At 47.3% G+C, this 24,091-nt stretch overlaps 1 protein-coding gene across 1 annotated transcript in view; it reads right to left on the bottom strand.

Moving 5' to 3' along the window:
* SMS (spermine synthase) overlaps positions 1-23,661 on the bottom strand; it is a 51,661-nt gene extending 28,000 nt beyond the window's left edge. The window contains exons 1-4 of the mRNA XM_029241142.1: positions 23,280-23,661; positions 6,525-6,645; positions 2,696-2,786; positions 2,077-2,141 (exon numbers count right to left, since the gene is read on the bottom strand). Coding sequence (XP_029096975.1) covers positions 2,077-2,141; positions 2,696-2,786; positions 6,525-6,645; positions 23,280-23,661 — 659 coding nt within the window. The remainder of the gene's footprint in view (positions 1-2,076; positions 2,142-2,695; positions 2,787-6,524; positions 6,646-23,279) is intronic.
* Between the last annotated feature and the right edge of the window lie 430 nt (positions 23,662-24,091).

Here is a 24,091-nt window from a genome sequence, read left to right as displayed (position 1 = left end):
TCTTTTCAACCTTCACTACAGAAAATTGAAAATAGATGGTAGAGAGAAAGACAGAATATGTCCCGGGCCTCAGGTACACCGTGTAAATTGCAAGAATTTTTCTTTTCAACAAAACATTACTGATGTAAGCTTGTTTTTCCTGTTTCTTTTCTTTTGAATAGCAGGATATGAAAATAAAGTTTCTAATGAATCCCATGGCTTCTTAATTCAGATTTAAATCACTGGCCACAGGGGAGTAATCATTTCAGATGTTACTGAGTCATTTGTTAATGATTCAGTCTCTAACAATGTCATTCCCCAGACAGAAAAGTGGCACCATTCTTGTCCTTTTGAGGCCAAAAACAAAGGGCCTACAACAAAGTATTCCCAACAACTTCCTGCCCCCTCCACCCTGATTTTATGAAAAGATGTAAAAACAGTGACAAGGAAAAACAAGGCCTGTGCTGTTTTGAACTGAAGATCGGAAGTATAACTGCATTCTCACTTCAAAAACTCCCATACCAAAACCACAAAGGAACCAGACTTCTCATGAGTGGGGAAGCCCATAAATGCATTCCATCTATTTGCTCACTCCTAGAAGTAATCCCAATAAAAACCAGACCAATTAAAAAAAAAAAAATCAGGCATTTTGATGTTGGCCAATTCATTATCACCGAGTTAAAGACACAGTGGGAACCCGTTCAATTCAGATGGACCAGGAAAGATTAGGAAAATTCTGCAAGCAGGAAAAGAGGGAAATTCCAGAAAAGATTGTAGGTGTGGACAAGTTCTTTAAGGATGGGGAAGGGCCCGAGGACACGTAAGCTGAACTTGGGTGGGGTAAACAAGTCTGGGTGCTCCAACAGATTTCAATCAAGTGGCCAAGTTCTACACTGTGTCCTGCTCTCTTCACATGCAGTTTCCTGCTTTGTGTCCATGTTGGAGGTTAAACAATTTTCCAGTTATCTTACATCTGTCCTGGGGCTTTCCTCTAGGCTGATCAAATTTAGCAGGATGAGCCATTATGTACTTAAACGTCCTTAAACAGCCAATAAGGACTCCCTCTTGTGGAAAGTGCCCTGAAATGGAGAAGTCTGTATTCTGGATGGTCACTTCCATCAGTGATGCCCCGACCTTACTGAAGTCTCTCTGTGTCTCTGCATGTACGTGTTTGCCTTTATGAGCAAGGGACAAGCCCACTTTTGAGGGCCTGATAAGGAGCCACCCAGGCAGGTAAAGGCAGAACCGCTCAGAATTACCTGCTGTGCAGCCATGATTAATTCCCAGGACCTGCCAGACTCTATCCCTCGCAACAAATGTCAAAACTATTACTTCTATCAAAGCTCTTTTAACATCTGACACCACTGACAAATACTTCTGTTCTGTCCAACAGAACATTTCTGGCACCACAGAAATGTTCTTTATCTGCGTTGTCCAATATGGCAGTCACTAGCCATTAGCTAGAGACATGAGGCGAGACTGAGGAACTGAACTGTTTTTTTATTAACTTAGTTTTAAATAGCCACATGTGGCATATAGTGGCTGCACTCCTCAAGAAAGGTTAATGGTCTTCGTTTTCTTCTGAAAAGAACCCACCAGGGGCTGCTCAAGGTGGGTGGCCTCTGAAACTCTTAGTACCTTGCAGTATCAATGTCATCTTACCCGAAAGCACTGAGGCAAATTTTCTATCATCCCATGCTGTCATAAATCTCTTAAAACTGCTTAATTCTACTCTGGGGCCCAGAACTCTGAGGAAAGACAAGACAATCTTTTCTCTTTACTGGACAGGGTCGAGGAGTTTTCTAGCTCCCCTTCGAGGTGCCAGCCCCACCTGATTCTCTGCGTTACACAGTTCCAGCCCCTTGGAATCACTGTACACTCCCTTCTGCCTTTGTTCCACTTTGTCTAGCATCTCTTTCTCTCATATACAGTTAGTCTTCTGTTGTAAGGGCCCACTACCTCAGTCTACCAAGTGGCCAGAAGCAGAAGTCGACTTTGATCTCTTCTACATCTTAGACACTGCTCAGGGATAACACCACCATTCTGATTATTTTATCGATGAACCAAATATAAAAGAACATTCAGGAGTGGACTTACCGCTTCACCCGCTCAGTACTGTCCTGACTCAATTCTTTCATTCTTTCTTCTACTTTGTTCAAAAGCTGCAATGAAAAGCAAAGAAATGGGCTTATTGAATAAGCTGAGTGGAACAGGAGGTTGAGACCGTGTTGGCAGAGCTGTGATACTGGCAGATGCCCAGATATACCTGTCCTCCCTAACCCCTACAGCAGCCTGCAGGCCTGGCACAATTCCACACGCCACTAGCGCAACACAGTGTCAACCTCGCTTCAGCCTAAAGTACCAACAAAATAATGGCAAAGGGAAAGCCTCAAGAATATTGCAGCTGTAACATCCTAGATAAAGGTTTACATTCCCTCCAGTGCAAAAGTAAAATCATAACTCAGTACTCAAGCAGTCAAGGGAAAGATGACAGCCAGGTTCCTAAAAACTACTGAGGAACAACTATTTTTCTTCTAAAATCACTTATTTGAAGGGAGGCAAGTTTAAAATTAAGTGAATATTTAAGATAAAATAGAAATTTTATTGAAAAAAAAAATAAGTGAAAGTCAGCAAATAGGTGAAAATAATTTTATCATTAAACTGAGCAGTTTTTGTGATCCTCAAATACTTGAGTAAATAAAAGTGGAAAACTGACACTGTCAACTTCTTTGCCTTGCGCATCACCGTCGTAACTCTGAAGGTCCAGCAACACCAATCCATGCGGGTAAATTCTCAAATTGGCAAAGCTACAGAGGAAAGCATAATTTTAAGGTTAGGAATTGTATCATGGCACTCAAAAGAAAAAAGACACCAACCCAGTTAAAAGGCAAAACCACCGCTCTTTTTTCCCTATATTCCATAATTGTCCCTGTTGCTTTCTCATTAGAGCCTCTTCATGGGGGCAGGGAAGCCAATCATTTAGGGAAGATTTTAGAGAGAGCCATCAAGTGCTAAGGTTTTCAAAACAGGTTCTTGGGTCCAGAAAGTGATTCAGCAGCAAGTCCTATGCATCTGATTTTTAAGAAGCTTCCTCAGCAGTGATTGACTCCTCCTTAAAAGGAAGCAAGGGTGGTGAAGAGCAAACTGGGTTCTCCCAATTACCCTCAGAGTTCAAAACAGAGCTGTGGTATTTCTTTTGTTTGTTTGAATAAATTTATTTATTTATTTATTTATGGCTGCATTGGGTCTTCGTTGCTGCGCGCGGGCTTTCTCTAGTTGCGGCGAGTGGGGGCTACTCTTCGTTGCGGTGCGCAAGCTTCTCATTACAGTGGCTTCTCTTGTTGCGGAGCACGGGCTCTAGGCGCGCGGGCTTCAGTAGCTGTGGCATGCGGGCTCAGTAGTTGTGGCTCGTGGGCTCTAGAGCGCAGGCTCAGTAGCTGTGGCACACAGGCTTAGTTGCTCTGCGGCATGTGGGACCTTTCCGGACCAGGGCTCGAACCCGTGTCCCCTGCACTGGCAGGCAGATTCTTCACCACTGTGCCACCAGGGAAGTCCCCAGAGCCGTGTTTTTCTGACTGCAAGCAGGTGGTGGCTAAATTCACTGAGCTCGGGGCCTGCAAGCCAGATCCAGCCCGCGGCATGTTTTGTAAAGCCTGCAGATTAAATATGTTTTTTTACATTTTTAAAGAGTTGCTTAAGAAAAAAGAGGGAGTATGTGACAGGGACCTTATGTAGCTCCTCACAGGAAAAGCTTTAACCTCTAATTTAGTGTATCTGACCAGCTTTTTTATGGAATAAAAATAAAGAGTGTATCACACATGTGTAAGAATTATCTGAAGAAACTTTTTTTTCAATTAGACATGTATATTTGTATATATGCAGACGTGTATGCGCACATCTGATATAAAATCACTTCTTACTATAAGGTGTGGTTAAAGAAACGTTTGAATGACACTAAATAAGATGAAGAGTTCTGTTTGGAGAATACGGGCAGTGTGCTTAGATTAAAAAATAAATACAACTGTGGGAGTTCCCTGGTGGTCAGTGGTTAAGAATCCGCCTTCCAATGCAGGGGACATAGGTTCAATCCCTGTTCGGGGAACTAAGATCCCACACGCTGCGAAGCAACTAAGCTCACGCGCTCTAGAGCCTGTGCAGCACAACTAGAGAGCCTGTGCTGCAACAGAAGATCCCGCGTGCCGCAATGAAGATCCTGCGTGCCACAGCTAAGACCCGATGCAGCCAAATAAATAAATATTAAAAAAAAAAATACAACTAGTTAATTTTCACCTTCAGCCCTTAAATGGCCTCAAAATCAAGTTCAGGCCCAGGACACCACAAACTCATCTGCACCTGCACGAGCTGACCATCCCCACCCACCACCACCACCAGTCACACAAAGGAGAGGGGCCAGGGGTAAAGGAAGGAGAGAGAAATGCCACCTCTTAACCAGCTAGGTGGTTCTAGCAAAGAATCCCCCGCCAGAGAACCTAGGAACACAGAGAATGCCGAAAGGTAGAGTCAAATCTCACCAGATTAAAACCGGAAATAAAGAAAGAGGAAAAGTTGCAAGGGGGAGAAAATGGAGACCAAGAAAAAAGGTGACTGAGGACCAGGACCACACACAAAGGGGCCATTAACCAGAAGTGAGGCCAAAAGCCCAGCTGGGAGCTGCAGTCCCTACCCTGAGCCAACAGGTGCCTGGGCATGGAAGACAGGAGTGAGGTTTCACGACAGGCCACATGGGGATGGGTCCCAGCTAACCAAGTGAGAGAAGAGGAAGACCAATGTGGAAAACAAGTTTTTAAACTAAGCATATTAGGGAATTCCCTAGTAGACTAGTGCTTAGGACTCCGTGCTTCCACTGCAAGGGGCCAGGTTCCATCCCTGGTTGGGGAACTAAGATCCTGAAAGCTATGCGGCACGGCCAAAAAACAAAAAAGTAAACTAATAAGTATGTTAATTTTTCTCTTTTTTTTGCTTTCAGAACCAACTTCCAACAGCTCTTATTACTCAAAAACTCCCTTCCAGGAAGACTCCTAAGCCTTCTAGAAAACTGGGATTGGTGTCTAGGGCAGAAGATTCAAGAACTGAGGTAAAGAGGTTGGTCGTGGCAAGCTGCAAAGGCCCTTAGGAGGTGGTAAAGATGCAAGGCTTCACCTGGAGTGGAGGAGGAACCTACCAAGTTGGGAGAGAGGCAAGGCCTGATTGCTGTGTCCCCGAAGGACGGACCACAGCTAGGACAGTGAGACATGGGGGCAGGGAGGATGGAGAAGAGAGGCTGGAGGGCGCAAGGCCAGCTGCAGACCTCTGCTTCTATGGAACTCACCATTAACTGGGCCAGAGCCCGAGGACAGAGGCAGTAGAAGGTTTGGGCCACCCTTGAGAAGAGATCATTTTAGATATGTTGGAGGTATCTGCTACAGGCATATATGGACGTTTGCTACATAGTCAGAAACAACAATCACCACCACAGGTGTGAACCATGTACCCTTATAAAGAAAATAATGGAAGCGGGGCTGAGCTCAAAAGTACAAGTTTCCCTCACCTCACAGCACTGTCTTCTGGGCCTCTGTAAGATTTGGGGGGGGGGTGTCTTCTTTTAATTAGAAAAACAAGGGAGAGAGTATGGGACATTAATGAAGCCACGTGGAATTCTAGAACTTAGAGAACAGAATGAAAGCCATCAAAAATACCCAGGAGTTCACATTTTAAAATTAATAGTGCAAATTACTAAGAATCTTAACGGTTTTACACACGAGACAGTCTAGAAGATACAAACCAAGACTTAGGGAAATGCAAAGAGCTCAATGCACCAGTGTCTTCTGTTATCAGTCATTTCCTTTCCCAGTCTTAGGCTGACTTTCATTTACATATTGATCAGGTAAAAAGTCTAGACCATCTATAAAGTCTTAAGGAGAAAAAACAAACAAAAACAACTCCTGGATCCCTTCAGCTTCCTGTCAAGCTACTTGCAGACTTTCTCATCCTGAATTTGACTACAGTCTGCGTTAGCAGATAACCACGTATTACAGTGCTCCTCACAGTGGGGTCAGCTGACCGGCAGCACTGACATCCCCTGGGAGCTTGTCAGAAATGCTGTTTGGGGTACTGCCCCAGACTGTGCAGCAGAAACTCTTGCAGTGGAGCACGGCCATCTGGATCACTGCCTGCCGGTTCACACTGCTTATGCTGCTCAAGGGTTCTGGGTCTTGGCCACACAGAATCACCGAGGAGTGTTTGGAGAAACAGCGATGCCCAGTGGCCTCAACCTCTGGGGCGAGTGCCTGGGCATGGGATTTTGTGAAGGCACTCCCAGGCGATTCTACTGTGCAGCTAGAGCTGAGAAGCACTGAATTCTAGCCCCTCCTCAAAGATGCCAACGGAGGAAAGAAAAAAACCAGGACACCACCCCACCACCACCCTTTACACACACATCCACACACACACACACATCCACACACACACACAACACACACACACACACACACACACACACTGCTGAAGTGCTCAGACCTGAATAGGAGCACTCAAGGCCGCCTCACCTGCCATTTTTGTTTACGTAGGTCGCTAAATAGCCATGGTCCTGCCAGGTATGCACCGACTCCATCATCCCCTGCTCCTGGAAAATGGACTGGAGGCCTTTCAGAATGGTCTCACCATCAGCTGGAGAACAGGGGGAGAAGGCAACATGGTCAGAATGAAACATTCAGAAGCAAAGCTAGCGAGGCACAGTTTGATGAATGAACTTTTAAGAAAACCTGAACAGAGCTGCCAGCGTCGCTTATCCCCTTTGTCATGAGCTACAACGTTCGGAACCCTATAAGGAGAGGCTTCAGATTACCAGGGAACAAAATATGAATGGCAACACCAACCACAAAACAGCTGTGCCAAAAATGCAGACAGATGTTCAGGAAACTAGAAATAGTCTAACAAAATATTCAGGCTAGCCAGAAACCAGAAATACAAACACAATAAAAGACATTCCACTTTAGGTTAAGTAAGTTAATGAGAATACAGAGTACTAGAAAAAGAATTCCATCCACTGTTGATGGGTATCATAAACAACTTCAAAACTTTTGGCTTTGTGTTCCAGGTTTTCTACAATAAGGATGGCTTGCTTTTATTATTGGAAAAAAATAAATGGCGCCACTCAGTAACCTATCTCTAACTGGTAGAAACTGAACAACAATTCAATATGGTACAAGCTGCTAGGCATTGTGACCCCATCTCCCATCCCACTCCCTGCTACCAAAGTGGAGCTCAGGTCAAGGACTGAGGTCAAGGTTATAGAAATTGCGTTAACCTCTGTAGGTTCACTTGAAGCCACAATCTTCAAGAACATCCATCATTATGATATTTAGATAAAAACAAAATGCAATTTATTCTTATCTAGTTGTATCTGCAAAAGTACTCACTCCTTGAGAAGGGTAAGATAAAGAAGCAAGATGAGACAAAAGGAATTACTCCGTATTGTCTCAGGAGCCCGCCACAGGCTGGTGCTTTTTCCACACAAAGGAAAAGAGCAGGGGCTGCAAAGCGTCAAAACAAAGCATCCCTGTGACCTGAACCGAGGGCAAAAGAAAAAAAAAACAAGATCCACAGCTGACCACAGTGTGGTTGCACAAGAAAATTACACTAGAATTCCTTCCAGAAACTAAGGAGTGCCAAAACAGACTGGAAGGATTTCCTCAATCTACGCAAGAGTCTATCTCCAATGACATTTGGAACTATGCTCCCAACACCTTCCAGCGCACAATAAGAACGAAGGCCACAAACTGGGCAGCACATGTCTCATTCTGGCCTATGCAGACATTTTAAAAGATGTAAATTGCCACTTACAAAGCAGATGATTTCATCCACTCCAACTGCCGTGGGTGGAATAGTGGCCCCCAAAAGATACGTCCACACCCTAACCCCCAGAACTTGGGAGTGCAACCTGATTTGGAAAGGGGTTTTTGCAGATGTAGTTAATTTAAGGATCTAGCGATGGAGCATCCTGGAGCATCCAGGTGGGTCCTAATTCCAGTTAAGTCCTTATTAGAGACTGAAGCCTGGAAGACCCAGGGAGGAGGAGGGGGGGGAGGGGTGGGGGAAGACAAAGGTAGAGACTGGTGTGATAATGGCCACAAGCCAAGAACACGTGGAGCCACCAGAAGCTGGAAGAGGCAAGCAAGGACTCTCCCCTAGAGCCCTTAGAGGGAGTGAGTGTGGCCCTGATGATACTCTGCTTTCAGACTCTAGCCTCCAAAACTGGAAGAGAACGCGTTTCTGTAGTTTTAAGTCACCCAGTTTGTAGTACTGTTACAACAGCCCTGGCCGACTAATATACCCACCAAAAGTCCTATTTTAACTCTGCTTAACAAACAAAAGCAAATGGAGTAGCAAAAATGGCAGTGAAGGAGTGATTTTTTTAATCTTCTCAATCTCCAAACACAGAGCAATTAGGCTAGCACAACCGAACCTCACAGACAACATTTAGAACAAAACTAAATGACAGACTGCATCCCCAAACAGCACACCAGGAGTACGTAGAGACAAGCAGCCCTGGCCCAGAGACCTGGTGGGGTACCAGCAAGTGTGAGAGAAGTGAGCAGAGCGAAGGGACTGCAAACCCCCATAAAAATACCAACAGCGGTTCACCCACAAAGGAGGGGGCTCCTCCTTTCAGAAGGCAGTGAGCGCCCAGCAGGTCGCGGAGACCTGGGCAGGGTGGAAGAGCCACGACCTGTGCCCGGCCAAAATGAACCGAGGTCCCTTCAGGAAAAAGCCCCGCATCGGGAAGGGACCACTGGAGCAGCGGCCACACCACGGCCCCACCCGAGCACAAGCACCGCCCAGCATGAGCAGTGGCCTCCGGTCTCATTCGAGTCTCCCTCGTTCCCAGCAAAACTGTGCCTTTGGGAAACTCATTTGGCAAAGACTAATCTAGCTGGCTTTGCAAAATTCTGGAACTGGTTTCAGGAAATTAAAACGGGGAGGCCTGAATTATATCCCCCAGAACTGTGGTTTTAAGACTGAATTCAGCCCCTGAAAAAAATTTCAATTTCAAACTTGATACAAAGAACTGACCTCGTTCCATTTGTGTTTGTCAACGAAGCCTGGTGGGGTCGGGCCACCGTGGAAGTGACTGAGCTGCGGGGCGGTGGAGACAAGTGCGCCCAGCAGTACTTGAACTGTGACTAGGAAAGCCACTATGCAATTATTCAATCCCTCCCTGGCCAGAACAGATGTTTTCTGTTTTGAAAGTGTATAAAACAAATCATCACTCCCGGTAAACGGCCTCAAGACCGTGTTCAGCTGGCACATCACAAAACAGGACACAAACTCCCCATGCTGGTGAAGAGGGCTGTGCAGGCAGGGTCATCCTGCGGATCACTGGCCAGGCTGTGCACCGACTGAGGGCCCTGGGGCTGAGCTGGAGCAAACTCTGTCCCCTGGGCAGGAAAAGGGGGTGTCTTTGTCTGATACACGCAAAGCCCTTGACTGCTGGCCAAGCCCAGCGTGGCAACCATCCCCTTTTTCTAACTGGCACAATTAGCAGAAAGGCACTGAGTGGGCTAATGGAGGCCCTCCAGCCAGGTTTCAAACTCAAGGAAAACAGATTACAAAAGAGATCCAGTTTAGCGTTCCCTTATTTCTATACTGTGGGCCTACCCCCCCAGCTCAGTAGAAATAGCCCGGGTCTGAATGATCCTTCTGGCTGTTGCCACCGCCCAGTCCCTGTGGCCAGAGTGTGCCGGCCCTGCCAGGGACATGGGGACCATGCCGTTTTGCCCACTGTTCACCTCACTTCATATTCACCTTCCTCCTGACCTGGGGGCTCCCCTGTCACCCAAGCTGCTCCCAGCCCTTGGAGAGGACTCCAGAAAGCAGAGCTGGAGCTGAAACAACTACCTAGCATCTCTTTTCCAGAACCAAGGTTTTAAGATGAAAACTGGAAACCAAAGAAATGAGATCCACTAGCCTTAACAAGGTAGCTTCCTTGGTCATCTTGATCTCAAGTGCTCAATAAATGTTTTGTGGCTAAATGAAAATTTCATCTAGCTAAATTAATCATCCTTATTCCTGTATCTCTGCAGAGCTTCTGGAACACCTAGACCAGTGGATTTCAATCCTAGCTGTGCATTATAACCGCCTGGGGAGTTACAAAACTTCTGATGCCACATCCTAGACCAATTAAAGAAAAATCTGGGGGTGGAACCCAGGCAACACTTTTTTAAAGCTCCCTGGGAAATTCAATGTGCAGCCACGTGTGAGAACCACTGATCTAAACAACTAGATAAAAAAAGAAAAATAAACCCCCACTAACCCAAGCTAACTACACTACAGTCACCAGAAGGTTATAGAAAATATTCAACACAACAGGAGGCCTGAAAAAAGTCCAAACTCCCTGCTAGCTATAGCCACAGGTAACCCGTGACAGGCCCCCAGAAAATGCTCTGCAATCAATTATCCAATTTCAACCTTTATGCCTGTCTAGTAAGGAGCACGTAACATGACCAAACAAAATGTGCTTGCTCTATCAGGGTTCCTCAACTTGGGTTGAAAATACAGTGTAAGTGACTTTCCTGTCCCTCACAGGACTTTTGATAATCCCAGCCATACCCACTAAATACAAGAAGAGCCCCCCTTTGTTAAAAAAAAAGACCCCACACCCCAATTTCCCAGGGGCAGAAGGGAGGTGGGTAATGCAATCCCTTGAGAACTACTAGATGCTCTACACGTGAGCGAGTAGGAGCCTGGGGTCAAAGCGCACCCAAATTTGGGAACACAAAACAGCAACGTCATAAGTGCCTACGAATCAGAAAATATGAAAATAGATTCAATGCTAAAAGAGATATAAGTACACCGCTTTCAAGTAGACATGGTAATCCAAACTAGGCTAATAAAATGTTGCTTGGCACAAGTTCTTAGAAAACTCTGCCCAGGCAAGAATGATGTGCAACTAGTAAAGCACTCAGAGCCTTCCAAAGTGCTCAGAAACACAGAGACCTGTCCCAGGGCAAATGTGTCCTTTGTCCAATGGGCAACTCAGTGTCCTCGTTTCCAGACCACTGCCCACTTTGTGTGTGTTTATTCAACAATAACTTAAGAAGAATCAACTTGGAGGTCTACTGGAGGTCTAGTCCAAATTAAATATACTGCTATCAAAAGAAGACAAGGGAAGACAAGGTTTCATCTCCCTGCCTCATTTTGTCCCAGGGATCCATTCATAGGCCTCTCTTGGAGAATGAACCTCATTCCTCTGACCCTGGCCATCAGCTCCAGACAGCCGAATCCCAAATCTGTACATCCAGCTACAACCTGCCTCTCACCCAAATGCTCACCACACTGTCCCAATCTCAAGTCTGGAATAAAATCCAGACTTCCCCACTCCTTCCCACCAATGGTTAATACCCCTGCCACTTAAGATCTCCCTTAACGGTCCCCTGAAGCTTCTCCCACAAGTCCCCCACCACAGCCTCTCTGCACCACTCAAACTCACTGGCCTCACAGACCTCATTTCATCAAACATCAAATGGAGGCACCACTTCACAGGGTTCCTATAAGGAAGCCAGCACCAATGTTCGAGCCCTCCATCCCTCACAGTCAGGCACTGCCATTTAATCATTATCCATAAGGTGGGCAACCCTGTGGACATAAGTAGATTAGCTGCACCCCCCAACATTACTAGCCCAAGTAGAAAAGAGAGTCCTCCCCAATAAAAACCTATGACACCAGGTGCCCTGCTTCAGTTAGATTCCCTCTTCTCCAGCTTCAAGAGGCTAAAATACTGTAACCTCCTTAACTAAGTGAATTCCATTAGAGAGGCTGCCCTCAGGAAATAAGCAATTCTCACACTTCCAGAAAAACTCCTGGACTCTCCACCCCATGACCATGACTTGTGCCTCTAAGTCTTTTCCAACTTCAAACACTTCAACTAAGAAAACTCTGGACATAAATTATGAGGGCTTTAAGCTACACAATGCCAAGTCTCTGCCGCTGCAGGGTCATCACCCTGCACCAGCTGTGGGCCAGAGCCACACTAGTCCCCCCTCTGCAAAATTAGGTGGCTGCATTCCTCTCTGCTCTCTCACATTTAAGCAGCACCCGGCTTATAAAATTAGAAGATGAATTTCTATTCTTGCTAAACGTTATCTTTATATGCGCTGGAAATGCCACACTTCACCATCAAGGACCACCCCCCCTCCCCGAATTTTACTGTCTCCTAGGTCTCTCTCTCCCACAAAGCTCGGGCAATTTAAGCTCCAACAGGTGGTTAATTATTCCCATGGTTGCACCATACCCAAGTGGTGAGGCCCAAAACCTAGCCTCCTTCCATCCCACCTCCCACTCCCCAGACCCTGGAATTTCCAGAGCCCCCTGATGTGCCTCCTCCATGCACACTTCCCATTTACCATCCAGGTCAGACGCCCCACCCCCGCTCCCACCTCCCCCTCTCAGAGATCTGCACTCTCTCAGTGGGAAGGTGGCCCAAAGCTGTTGGCAGATCCGTTTGCAGCTCCCTGCAAGGGGAAACATAAATGCAGGTATCCTTTCCCCAAAACCCCAGACTCTCATGTCAGAGAACCTATGAGCCAGGCTTGGGTTGTACAGTTTACCAGCTTTCTGGTCTTCTCGACAGACCCCTAAACCTAAAAGAGGAAGATAAGGAAAATGGACTCCAAATACAGTTTGAAATCATTCAACTATCTGCTTTAAAAATCCTCTCAAGATATTCTCATCTTCACAGTGGTGTGTTCACAGGACAGTATGCATTGGTCAAAGCTCACAACTGTACACTAGGGACTTCCCTGGTGGCGCAGGGGTTAAGAATCCGCCTGCCAGTGCAGGGGACACGGGTTCAAGCCCTGGTCCGGGAAGATCCCACATACCTCAGAGCAACCAAGCCCGTGCGCCACAACTACTGAGCCTGCGCTCTAGAGCCTGTGAGCCACAACTACTGAGCCCACGGCCACAACTACTGAGCCTGCGCTCTAGAGCCCGCAAGCCACAACTACTGAAGCACGCGCACCTAGAGCCTGTGCTCCGCAACAGGAAAAGCCACCGCAATGAGAATCCCGCGCACCGCAACAAAGAGTAGCCCCCGCTCGCTGCAACTAGAGAAAGCCCGCGCGCGCAGCAACGAAGACCCAACACAGCCCAAAATAAATAAATAAATAGATTAATAAATATGTGAAAAAAAACGTACAACCAGCATCCTACTTAATGGTAATAGACTGAATGCTATCAGTAAGGAGGCAAGGATGTCTCAATAAGGCCTAGAGGTCAAGATGTGCCCAAGGTTACACATTTAAGGCTTGTAAGTGGTAGAGCTAAGAGCTAGGATCCAAACTCAAGCAGCGGGATCCAAAGATCCAGTGCTTTTAATCATGACACTGTGTTGCCCCCTGCTTAGTTAAATACGGGACAATAAGCCATTTGTCCCAGACACCAAAATATCAACAGGTTATCTACTTGTGATAAGGTGAGAGATCTGGGTTTCCCCCTTTCTATTTCCCTACACCCTGCAGGTAGTCTAAAATGAGCACATAACTTAAACAAAAATATGTAAAAAGACAAATGCATAAACCATTATTTGAACAGCTTCTGGAGTTTCTTCAAGCAAAGCCATATCCTTCATTAAAAGAAAAAAATATGCATGGGAACTCTTAACAAACAAAAAATGTTTTTTTTTTTAAGACCTATCATATTCCAAAGGGAATAAAGTGATAGTAAGCTCTTTTTCTCTGCAACCTAGACAAACCCCACTTAGGAACACTTGGACTGACAGGCCCATGATCCCCTTCCTCACAACCCCAGACCAACTGGGCCACTTAGCTGCAGCATTAGACAGTTCAAAAATTCAGTGTTAAACCATTTATAAAACCTACACCACTACTGTTTCCCCAAGTGTGAGCCATGGCACCGGTTCTAAGAAAAAGGGTCCCATAAGTAAGTCATAGGATGTAACGTACAGCATGGGTGACTACAGTTAATACCGTACTGCATATGTGAAAGTTACTAAGAGTAGGTGTTAAAAGTTCTCATCACAGGAAAAAATAATTTTCAACCTATGTATGGTGACAGATGTTAACTAGACTTATTGTGATCATTTCACAACATATACAAGTATCGAATTACGATGTTGTAATTAGTTGTAACCTGCAACTAATACAATGTTATGTGTCAGTAACACCTCAATAAAAAAAAGAGAAAGGACCCCATGTTGAACCCAGTTTGAGAAATCTTCTAGTATTTGCTAGAAATTCAGAATGCCCATTATCCTATCGGTCTTGCTTGACCACTGTGATCTGCAGTCCTTCAGAAGAGATAATTTGGTGCTAAATGTAACAGTATCCTAGAAATTGCTCAGGATTCTCACAGGAGAAATTTCCATTCCAGAGAAAACAGTCATGCCACACAAACCCATGGAAGTGTTATCTTAAAAATCAAAACGTCTTCATAAAATTCTGCTTTAGTAACTTAGAGAGGTCAAGTAAAGTAGACCAACCTTCAAATCACATGCCAACCCTTTATTTTCTGCCTCTTCTTTTGCCAGCAGAACTTTCCTTATCTTTCAGTAAGTGAAATTCACACCTCTTTATAACAGATCATCTTTACCCACTGGCACAATTTCAAAGTACTCAGCGCTAAGTACTGCAATTAGTGTTAAGGGTTTTATGTATCATTTGACACTCTTCCCAACATTTTATTGGACATCCCACCCAACAACACAGTGTATGGGATACTGGTATCACTGGTGCCTTCACGCAAAGGGCGAAATTAAGGTACATGAGAAACTACCCAGAGGGTCAAGTCAGCTCAGGAACCCAGAACACGCTCCTGGCTCTTACCAGCTCCTTTTGACTTTGCCGCTTAGCCCATGAATGCCTCTGATCAAAAGTGCGGCCACTAGCTCAGGAGCTCACTCCAGAACACAGGTGACATCACCAGTCTAAGGAACTGCAGGCCCACCACAACTCTGGGCTCCAGAGCTGCCTTTTTCCTGGGGTCTGGAAAAATGCCCAGTCGTAAGGGTTTAAAAGAGCATTTGTGCAATGGTTTACATACTTGGCTGGCAGAACTCAACTGAGGAGGTTTCCTGACTTTTCAAAAGAACTGAGCCTGTATTTAAACTACCATGAAATGGTGGTTGGAGCCACAGCACACACCAGCAGGCTTAGGTTGCAACTGCAGTGAAATGGTGGATTAAAACGCGCAGAGCATGCGTGACTCCAAAAACTAAACTCAATAATAGCTTTCTTGAACACGTTTTGAAACAGAGGCCGACCACAATCCAGTAACTTTCGAGCTAATCCTTACGTGCCAAGGGTTAGTATAACCACGGTGGTCTCAATTCAAATTATAAAGCCCGTAATTCCAAATCTTACCCAGGGTCCCAAATCCAACACCAAAAGCTCTAACTTTTCAAAGCTATGAGAGACCACAGTACTTCAGTCTACCTCCCAAGAAGGTAGGGAAGGCCTGTGAATGCTGATTCAAATACGGCCAATTTCATTATACAATTAAGAGGATTCAAAGAATCCAGGACTTCCCCGGTGGTCCAGTGGTTAAGACTCAGCGCTTCCACTGCAGGGGGCACAGGTTTGATTCCCTGGTGGGGGAACTAAGATCCCACATACCGGGCAGGGAGGCCAAAAAAAGAAAAAAAGAAGAGGGGCTTCCCTGGTGGCACAGTGGTTGAGAGTCCGCCTGCCGATGCAGGGGACACGGGTTCGTGCCCCGGTCCGGGAGGATCCCACGTACCGCAGGGCGGCTGGGCCCGTGAGCCATGGCAGCTGAGCCTGCGCGTCCAGAGCCTGTGCTCCGCAACGGGAGAGGCCACAACAGTGAGCAGGCCTGCGTACCGCCACAAAAAAAAAAAAAAAAAAAAAAGATACAAACATTCCAAATTGGTAACTCCTCCACTGCAAGACAAAACTAGCTTTCCCCCACAAAAACAAAACAGACAAAAAACCCACAAATCATCCACCAGTTGCTTATTAAATTGGAAAACACTCTTTTTAAGAAACATCACCTGCAGAGCTTCAGGTTACTTGAAAAAATACCTCACTTGTTAGCTGGGGTGATTGTTCCTAAATGCCTGGATTATGGAATCAATTTCTTAAACAGCTGTTATCCCTTCCAAAGCATTTAAAACAATAGAGAACTATCAAGTAGGAAATAGATGAGGCTTTTTGATACAAAGCACAGACTAACTTTACCCTATACCACCTCTACAGGTTTAAAGACATAGGTATAACTGCGGAACTATACTCTAAAAAACCATTAAGGTTTACACAATTTTTTTTTTTTACACAATTTTTTAATGGCAAGCTCACAAAATGAATTCCCAGCAATGTGCAATTATTCAGCCTGGGGTCAAATACAGCATGATCAGTGCAATTAAGAATCTTGCAGAGTTGGGGAAAAGGGAGGTTTTTTTTTAAATCCCAACAAAGCAAAGGAGCATGCCAAATGTAGTCAGACCCTAACAAGGGACCTCCCCCCAAGCAGTCCAGAAAACATTTTCAAAGACAATGAAGGTATGAGAGAATACCTACGTCACACAAAAATATACCTTCCCCAGAGCTGTTAGAAAATTCTGAGTCCAGGTTCTACCTCGAAGCACAAGGAGTGTGAGACTCAAGTGTGTGTTGGGTGAGGATGGAGAATCGGGTAGAAATGGACCTTCATGGACCTTGGAAGTGCTGATAAGGAGTTTCAACTTCATCTGTAGAGTAATGAGGACTCACAGGAGGGCTTTTAAATGGGAAAAGGGACAGGGATCTGTTGCATTTCTGTTGACTGAGCCCTTCCCAAACAAGGGAGGGAGACAAGTAGGGAGACTGTGGCCAAGGACTGTAGCCAGGAAAAGGGTGAGCAAGGAATCTGAGAGGGTAGCAGGTAGAATCCACAGGACTTACTGACGTGGATGGGTGCCTCGAAGGTTTCTGATACACGGGGGTTTTTTTGTTTTTAATGAGGATCCTATTATAGTGGTTCTCATATAATCAGTATCAGAATTGCTAGGAGGAAAGCTGGTTAAAAATGTAAATTCCAGGTACTACCCTCCCCTCAAAGACTGTGATTCACGTCAGTCTAGAGTGGGGCCCACGCATGCATTTTCCCATTCATCAGCCGCCCAAGGTTTCATCGTTAAAGCGGGTGTGGATGTTCTCTATCACAGTGGTGGATAAAGTGTGATGGGACAATGATAATGCTGAGGGGGTAGGGAGAAAGCTTTTTCTACTCTTGAACAAAAGAACCAAAAAGCTAGATGCAATGAAAACTGGTTTAGGTTTTATGCTTATAGTTATAGCTATTTAAAATACACGAAGATGGGCTTCCCTGGTGGCTCAGTGGTTGGGAATCTGCCTGCCAATGCAGGGGACACGGGTTCAAACCCTGGTCCAGGAAGATCCCACATGCCGCGGAGCAGCTGGGCCCGTGCGCCACAACTACTGAGCCTGCGCTCTGGAGCCCACGAGCCACAACTACTGAGCCCACGAGCCACAACTACTGAAGCCGGCATGCCTGGAGCCCATGCTCCACAGTAAAATAGGCCACCTCAATGAGAGGCCTGCGCACCTCAACGAAGAGTGGCCCCTGCTCGCCACTGCTGGAAAGGGCCCGCGCGCAGCAACGAAGACCTAACACAGCCAAAATAAATAAATTAAATAAATTTAAAATACACGAAGACAGTGGGAGGGAGACAGAAGAGGGAGGGGATATGGGAATATATGTATACATACAGCTGATTCACTTTGTTATACAGCAGAAACACACCATTGTAAAGCAATTATACTCCAATAAAGATGTTAAATTAATTAATTAAGTACATGAAGATGATCTGCTTCCGCCAGAAAGGAGCTCAATAAATACATGGAAGAGCGGGAGCTTGGTGGAGAGGGTCCAAGATGGTTCAGGAAATGGGGGGTGGGGGGTCACCTGAAGCCACAGGCTTTGCTCGGTAGGAAGTGCTAACTGACCCCAGTGCAAACCTCAGGGGAAGGTAAGGCCCATCCTCCTTCCCTGCACCACGGACACTTCCAAAAAGAACCAGGGAAATTTTGCTGATGATTCGTCATCCAGATCACTGCAACAACCTGGTTAGAATTTACACCAGGGACTCTCTACCCCAGCACCACAGATATGTTGGCTTGTCAATGCTGTGCACTGTAGGATGTTTAAAATCACCCCTGGCCTACTAGATGCTGGTAGCACCTCCCAAGGTGAAGAGACAAAAAAGTCTCCATATAGTGATAAATTGGGGGGGAGGGGGGGAACACGCAGCCATTGCCTTAACTTAGAGGCTTCCCGGTTGTGGAATTAACAAAGGACTTGGAATCAAATAGACAGGGTTTTGAATCACAGGTAGCCCACTTAGAAAGAGAAAAACTTCAATGGGCCTATTTACTCATCTTTAAAATGGGGATAAAACCCACCATATGGCTGTTGTGAAGATTACATAAAATAATGTGTTATGCGCTTAGGGCAATGCCTAGCCCAGGAGGCAATTAGTAAACACTGGCTTTTTTGTTTTCAAAAAGATGTTTTGAAGAAGCGGGGACATTTGCTTACAGCTTTGGCCTGAGTGGAAACCTCCTCCCAAAAGGAACAATATAGAGAAATGACAGTCCCGGTTCTCTCTCCAGCTCCTGGGGGCCCTGAACCTGGGGTCTATGGACTCCCAAGGGCCAGGGGACACAATTCAGGGGCTCTGTGAACATGGATGGCAAAAAGCATACATCCTTATTTTCACTAATTGAAACTTAGCATTTTTTTCAATTATGCTTGTAAAACCACACATTATCAACTACCTGGCCACTGTCACAACAGAAGCACAGCTTTTCCTGATCAAATGACAGCTGAAGTACGGATTTCCTCGGCTCTACTCCGAAATTACAGAAATTTGGAAATTATGAGGCCTGCAGCTAGACTGTATTTTGTGTTATGAAAGAAGCACATATTACTATTTACTATGTCACATATTAGGGGTTTTATTTTGAGAATGTTATTTTAAATAAATGGGTTATTTTATGCATTTAAAATTCTTATTCTGAGAAGCGCTCCACAGGTTTCCCCAATGAGGGCCAAAGGCACACAACTTAAGAACCCCTACCCTCAACATTTTTCGGCTAAGCCCATAATTCCCAAGCAGGCTTATGGTTTTTTTGTTATTTTGTTTTGGGTTTGTTTTTTTTTTTTTTTTTTTTTTTTTTGGCCGCGCTGCGCATATGTGGGATCTCAGTTCCCCGACCAGGGACTGAACCTGGGCCATGGCAGTGAAAGCCCAGAATCCTAACCACTAGGCCACCAGGGAACTCCCATGTCCTTAATTTACTAAATAAATTTCTGTTATAAAACTAATTTGTTAATTTGAATGACATAAGTCACTTTGTTTCCCTACATAAACTATAGTGATCCAAAGGACAGACACAACAGCATCAGTCACATTTCCTCACTCAGGACCCATCCTCTTAATTCTAAAGGTAAATGTGTGCCTCGTTTTCCCCTAGTGGACTTGAACTAGCTTTCCACCTTTACCATAACATCAGTCAGGTCCATTTAACCAGTACTTCTCAATCATCTATGATGTATCAGAACTGTGTCCAGGATAAAAACCCTGGAGGTCACCCTTCAAAGACACTCCCAGCCCGGGGAAGAAATGGACATGGAAAGCAAGACTGCAACCCTACCCTTCCAGGATGGGCAGAGGTCGTGCGTACCTCACTCGGTCTACGCAGAACACTCGCTGGCTGCCTAGCATAAACAAACCACGTGTCCTCCACCTGCCCAAAGATGCTTAAGCTATACTAGTGTGGGACATGTTTATTCTTGTTAGCCTCAGGCTGAGAAGTCACAAAATGTTTTCTAGGCTCAAGAGTCTTCACAGTCCAATACTTCACTTACCAGAGGATCAAAGGTGAGATTTTTTTTCAGCAGAAATTAAAATTTCCTGAGTTACCTCATCAGCCAGAACTAAACAGGCACCGCCAGGCCCAACCTATAATTGCCCTCAGTGGCCCCGTGGCTGCTGGGTACTAGCTGGCTTGCACTGGTAACCAAGTTATACAGAATCATAACATAACATAACTAAGTGGTTCAAGTTTAATTCCATTAAAATCACATCGTGGAACTGGGGCATGAGGAAGGATTACTGACAAATGAGAAAAAGAACATGATTCCAGGCTCCACAGGCATTTGACTCACCCTTGAGTCACATCCAATACTCACGCGCCAAGAGTAATGCCTTTTGACTCATTATTATCAATTAAAATAAATGTTTTTGAAGACCTCACAGGTGGTAGACTTCTCACCAAGTGCCCCTTAATGAAAACCAAAAACAGATCCTAGTTTAGCCAGATCCCCTTACTCTACAAGGGTGGATACCTACAGACAGCAAGGGCGACATGCCTCCCCCCAAAATCAAGTGATGGGGGAATACAATAAGAATCAGGGTCCTCTTACTCCCAAAACAGTTCTGTAGGGACTCAAGATCTAACACAGATGCATACATACATGTCCCCTCAGGATCTCTTTCTAGAATGTTCACCTTGTCATCAAAACTTTCTCATCTTTGAAAACAAAAAACTTTCTCATCTTGAAGATCAACAATCTGGGAATTAAGAGTAACTGGCTGGGGGACTTCCCCGTTGGCGCAGTGGTTAAGAATCCGCCTGCCAATGGGCTTCCCTGGTGGCGCAGTGGTTGAGAGTACGCCTGCCGATGCAGGGGACACGGGTTCGTGCCCCGGTCCGGGAAGATCCCACATGCTGCAGAGCAACAGAGCCGGTGTGCTACAACTGCTGAGCCTGCGCTCTAGAGCCTGTGACCCACAACTACTGAAGCCCAGGCGCCTAGAGCCCGTGCTCCGCAACACGAGAAGCCACCACAATGAGAAGCCCGCGCACCGCAACGAAGAGTAGCCCCCGCTCACCGCAACTAGAGAAAGCCTGCTCGCAGCAATGAAGACCCAACACAGCCAAAAATAAAATAAATTTATTTAAAAAGAAAAAAAAGGATCCGCCTGCCAATGCAGGGGACATGCGTTCGATCCCTGGTCCGGGAGGATCCCACATGCCACCGTGCGCCACAACTACTGAAGCCCGCGCGCCTAGAGCCCGTGCTCCGCAACAAGAGAAGCCACCGCAATGAGAAGCCACCGCAATGAGAAGCCCGCGCACCGCAACAAAGAGTAGCCCCCGCTCACCGCAACTAGAGAAAGCCTGCGCGCAGCAACGAAAACCCAACGCAGACAAAAAAAAGAGTGACTGGGAATTCTCAATTATTTTTTACTTTCTCTTCACACGACTAAATTATTTGGATGCCACTTCCACACCTCGGCAACTTCGAACCCGCCAGCTTCTCCCGCTCCCTTCCAAACTGCACGTCCATGGTTCTCTCTCCCTCTCTAGCCGGTGCCTGCCCAAAATGTTCAAGTTCTCTCACTTTTTCTTCATACAATTAAGGGAAGGTTTTCCCCGCTTCTACAATAGAACACAGAAGTCCATTGGGAGCACCCATTTCAACAGACAACACCTGAATTTAGCTGCAAGCTGTTTAAGGCTTCAGGCAAGGACACTCAGGCTAAGGGAAGGGCAGGAATCTTCCGGCCTCATCGTTACCCTGCTTAGAGCCTGGAAAACTCACACTCAATAAGTACAGGTGAGCGCTCACACAAGACTGCCACCAGAAACTCAACTCAGCAGCTTAGTGGCTTTGAACCACTATTTCTTCCTCAAGCCTCACCCTCCCAGTGAAACTGGCAGGCTAATTACTCAAGAAAACCTTTTACAGCTCCAATCACCATTTCATCTCCTGATTCTCCCCAGCCGCCTCCCTTCCCTCCAGCCTCACCTAAGAAAGGAGGGAAGTAAGAAATGCTTTTTCTCCTAGTCACTTCCCCACCACCCAAATACGCTGATAATACTTCACAACCCTGTAGCGTTTTCCAGCAACTCCATTAACATTAAAAGCCCTGGGGGATGGGGGTGCCCAACGAAGTGCGCCCTATCCTTCCCCCTTTTTACCACAGGGAAGAAGCAGCTCAGACAGGTTGAGAAATAAAGCCAAAGTCACAAGCAGAGCCAATCAATACAGGACAGAAAACTAGGTCTTGTCCAAATCCCTAAGGTCTTTTTTTCTTCCCCCTCATCTTATGCCTTCGGAAATCCTTTAAACTGGGGGAGAACATGCAAAGTGAGTACTCAGAAGTTTAAAAAAAGGGGCAGGGGAGAAAGAAAGTGTGAAAGTAATGTTTTCAATGGTAACAGAAAAGGTGGCTCCAGCCAATTGGAGGAAGACGGTGAAAAAGCAAGACCTGGGTGAGACGCTCCAAGTGGGACAAACCGGAAGCGCAGATTCAAGTCTGCGGCACTCACAGGTTTAAAAGCCACCAGAGGGACTTCCCTGGCGGTCCAGGGGTTAAGACTCCGCACTCCCAATGCAGGGAGCACGGGTTCGATCCCTGGTCGGGAAACTAAGATCCCGCATGCCGCTGGGCCCGGCAAAAAAAAAAAAATCCACCGGAAAAAATACCAGCAGTCCTCCCCCTCCCCCTCCCCCCCCCTTAGACGCACCCAGGAAAAAAGGATGCAAAATACCCTTCCTCTCCACAATTTCCGCAGTCGGTCCGGACTTTCCCAGCCCTCTGTTCTGGTCGGCTCGCAGTCTTCCGAGCCTCCCCGATTCGGAGACTTACAGTTCCCGCGCTGGGACTTCACCCCCCACCCAATAATAATATAATCATCGTTTCCTTTTCCCGTGCCCCGTCCCTTTCCGGGGGATCTGTCTCCTACGCGGTCGCCTGAGAATTCTGCGAGCGCGGCGCGGTCCTGCCCCAGGCCCGGCTCGCACGAGGGGAGCCCCCCACCCCCGGGGGAATTTACCCGCCTCGGGGAACGGGGAAAGGTCCCGCGGGCGGGCCCCTCGCACGCCCCCCGCCCCACCCGGACTCTTCCTCCCGCGCCCAGGGCGCGAGGGGACCCCCGGCGGGGGCGGCCGAACCCGCGAAGGGCGCGGGTGGGCGACCCGGGCCCCGGAGGGCGGCCCGGTCGGGGTCGAAGAGGGAGCCAGCGCGGCCCCCCCGGGCCCCGCGCTGCCGCCGGGACAGAGCGCGGCGGGAGCAAGAGCGCGGCCTCCACGCGGGCGCCGGTGCAAGCAACAGCCCGGGAGACGACAGCGCCGGGGCTGGGGCCGCGCGACCATCCGCATTGTTCGGCCCGCGGCGCGCGCCCCGCCCGGCCCCGCCGGCCCCAACCCGCCCGGCGGCGGGAGCGACGGGGCAGGTGGCGGGCGCGCGCCCTCACCTTTGGTGCCGAGCATGAAGTCAAGGGTGCTGTGCCGTGCTGCTGCCATAGTGAGGCGAGGCCCTGGGCCATGCCTGGGGGAGGCGGCCGGGGAGACTGGGGGGCCGCGCGGCGTGTCAGGCTGCGGCCGGCGGGGAGTGCGCCGCGCCGGGGAGGCTGAGGGTAGGAGGTAGGAGGGACCGCGGGGAGCCACCCGGGGAGCGGGGGCGGGGTCGGGCCCGCCTCCGGGAGGGAGGAAGCGAGGACGCCCGCAGCCCCGAACTCCGAGCGCAGCGTGTGAGGCCGCGCTAAGGCAACTGTGGAAACGTGGGCGCCGTGCTCCCCGGCGTGCGTCACCAATGGCCGCGCCCCGCGCCGAGGATCTGGCGGGCGCTCCCGCCATCCGTTAGGTCACCTTAGGTTTAAACCACGCAGCACGACTTCCGGGGGGCCCACCCCCTGCGCTTCCCCCAGACCGGCCCCCCGAGCCCAGGCCCCTCTGATTTCCTGGCCAAGCCAAGAAAATAAAATGCTGGGAACCACCCTGGAGTCTAAAAGTACTGCCGCCTTTTCCTTAACTCTTCAAATGCTACAGTTTAATCTATTAGAATTGTCATTTACATTATCTATAGCCAGGGCCGGCTCTGCGTTTCGGCACAGAACAGAAAGCTCTTGGGTATTCAAGTTAGTTGCCTACGTTTTTGCGAAAAATGGGAATGGGGAAGAAGCAAGTGAGAGGAAAACGTTGTTAATGTTGACTTGAGAAATTACAGCTTCTAGAGTTGCTCGTCCAGCACTGATGTCTACATTCGTGGCAGTGAACCTTTTCGCTG

The sequence above is a fragment of the Monodon monoceros genome, unplaced genomic scaffold (genome assembly GCF_005190385.1).
Source record: "Monodon monoceros isolate NGI ecotype Baffin Bay Population unplaced genomic scaffold, NGI_Narwhal_1 Super_Scaffold_22, whole genome shotgun sequence".
Taxonomy (NCBI): Eukaryota; Metazoa; Chordata; class Mammalia; order Artiodactyla; family Monodontidae; genus Monodon; species Monodon monoceros.
Note: the sequence above shows the minus strand (reverse complement) of the source record. Positions and strands in the feature narration are given on the sequence as shown.